General features: G+C 41.3%; 1 protein-coding gene across 1 annotated transcript in view; it reads left to right on the plus strand.

Moving 5' to 3' along the window:
* The window catches only part of LOC103520757, a gene marked incomplete at its 3' end in the record, with an annotated part of 10528 nt that extends 9348 nt beyond the window's left edge, over nucleotides 1–1180 (plus strand). Inside the window, exons 5-7 of the mRNA XM_008485858.1 lie at nucleotides 59–218; nucleotides 427–608; nucleotides 1109–1180. Coding sequence (XP_008484080.1) covers nucleotides 59–218; nucleotides 427–608; nucleotides 1109–1180 — 414 coding nt within the window. The remainder of the gene's footprint in view (nucleotides 1–58; nucleotides 219–426; nucleotides 609–1108) is intronic.
* Between the last annotated feature and the right edge of the window lie 24 nt (nucleotides 1181–1204).

A 1204-nucleotide genomic window follows, 5' to 3' on the forward strand; every position in this document is an offset into this window, starting at 1 on the left:
GTTTTTTTTTTTTTTTTTTTTTTTTTTGTGAACCTTTATCTCCTTACTGTGTGTTCAGGTTGCAAAGGAGAACGGGTCTGCCACGATGAACCAGGTGGGTAATCTCCTGGGTATGGACTACATGGAAGTGCCTGATGATACCCCGGCAGTCAAAAAGAAGAAGAAGAAAACCAAAGACAAGGAGAAGAAGAGCGAAGAGAAGATCAAAAAGTCTAAAGGTGAGTTTTCTATTTGTTTATATTTGACCTCACTCAGGCTTCTTAAAAAAAAAGTTTGGTTAGAAAATTTCCGCCCTGGCCGGAATTCGAATCCAGCACCTCCGGGTTGAGAATCTGAGACCTCCTTGTTGATGGAATTTTGTTTAGAAAAGTTGGAAGTTTACCTTTTTTTTAATAAATATAAGTAACACCTGTTTACATTTTCCAGGTAAAAAGAAGAAGCTCTCTACATCTGAACAAGAACAGGATCAGGAGGAAACCCCCGGGAAATCCAAAGAGGGCTATGAAGAACCCCAGGGCATTTCCACGCCTTCCAAAGAGGTTTTCCTCTCGTCTCGGCCTTCATTTCCCTCCCTATCATCTCTGGGTAGCAACAGGGATCTGTCTGTGGTAAGTACTGTGTTACTTCCTTCTTCTTTACCTTTTCCCACTCAAGTGGGGTCGGCATTTTTAGTCAACAATTTCCAGGTGCCTTGGTTATGAACTTCATTACCGCTTCTCACTCAAATCTTTATTTATACAATGTTCCCATCTTTTCTTTGGTCTGTCTCTTGCTCTTCGTCCTTCAACTTCAATTCGACTCCCTCTCTTTCCAACATAATCTTCGTCCCTTCTCATCACATTACCATACCACTGTAATCTTCGTTCCTGGATCTTCTTTGTTACGTTACTTCCGTCAGCTTGATCTTATCTCTAATCACTTCATTTCTTATCCTTGGTATTTTCATTTTAGTAACTTCCCTCTTTTTTTCTATCTCCCTCCCTACCTCATCCTCGTTTCCTTCATCCTTCTAACTACAAAATAATTCTGATTAACCTTTCTTCTGATTCAATTTAATTTCTCTCAGGAATACATACAATATAATGTCCATTACCCGTGTCATCCTCAGGAATACCTGGTACAGGGGGGAGGCAGTGGCGTATCGCTATCAGGGGACTCCTCATCAGACCCGGAGATCACCGTCCTCCTCATCCTTCACAACCAT

This window comes from Diaphorina citri, unplaced genomic scaffold (genome assembly GCF_000475195.1).
Source record: "Diaphorina citri unplaced genomic scaffold, Diaci psyllid genome assembly version 1.1 scaffold4039, whole genome shotgun sequence".
Taxonomy (NCBI): Eukaryota; Metazoa; Arthropoda; class Insecta; order Hemiptera; family Psyllidae; genus Diaphorina; species Diaphorina citri.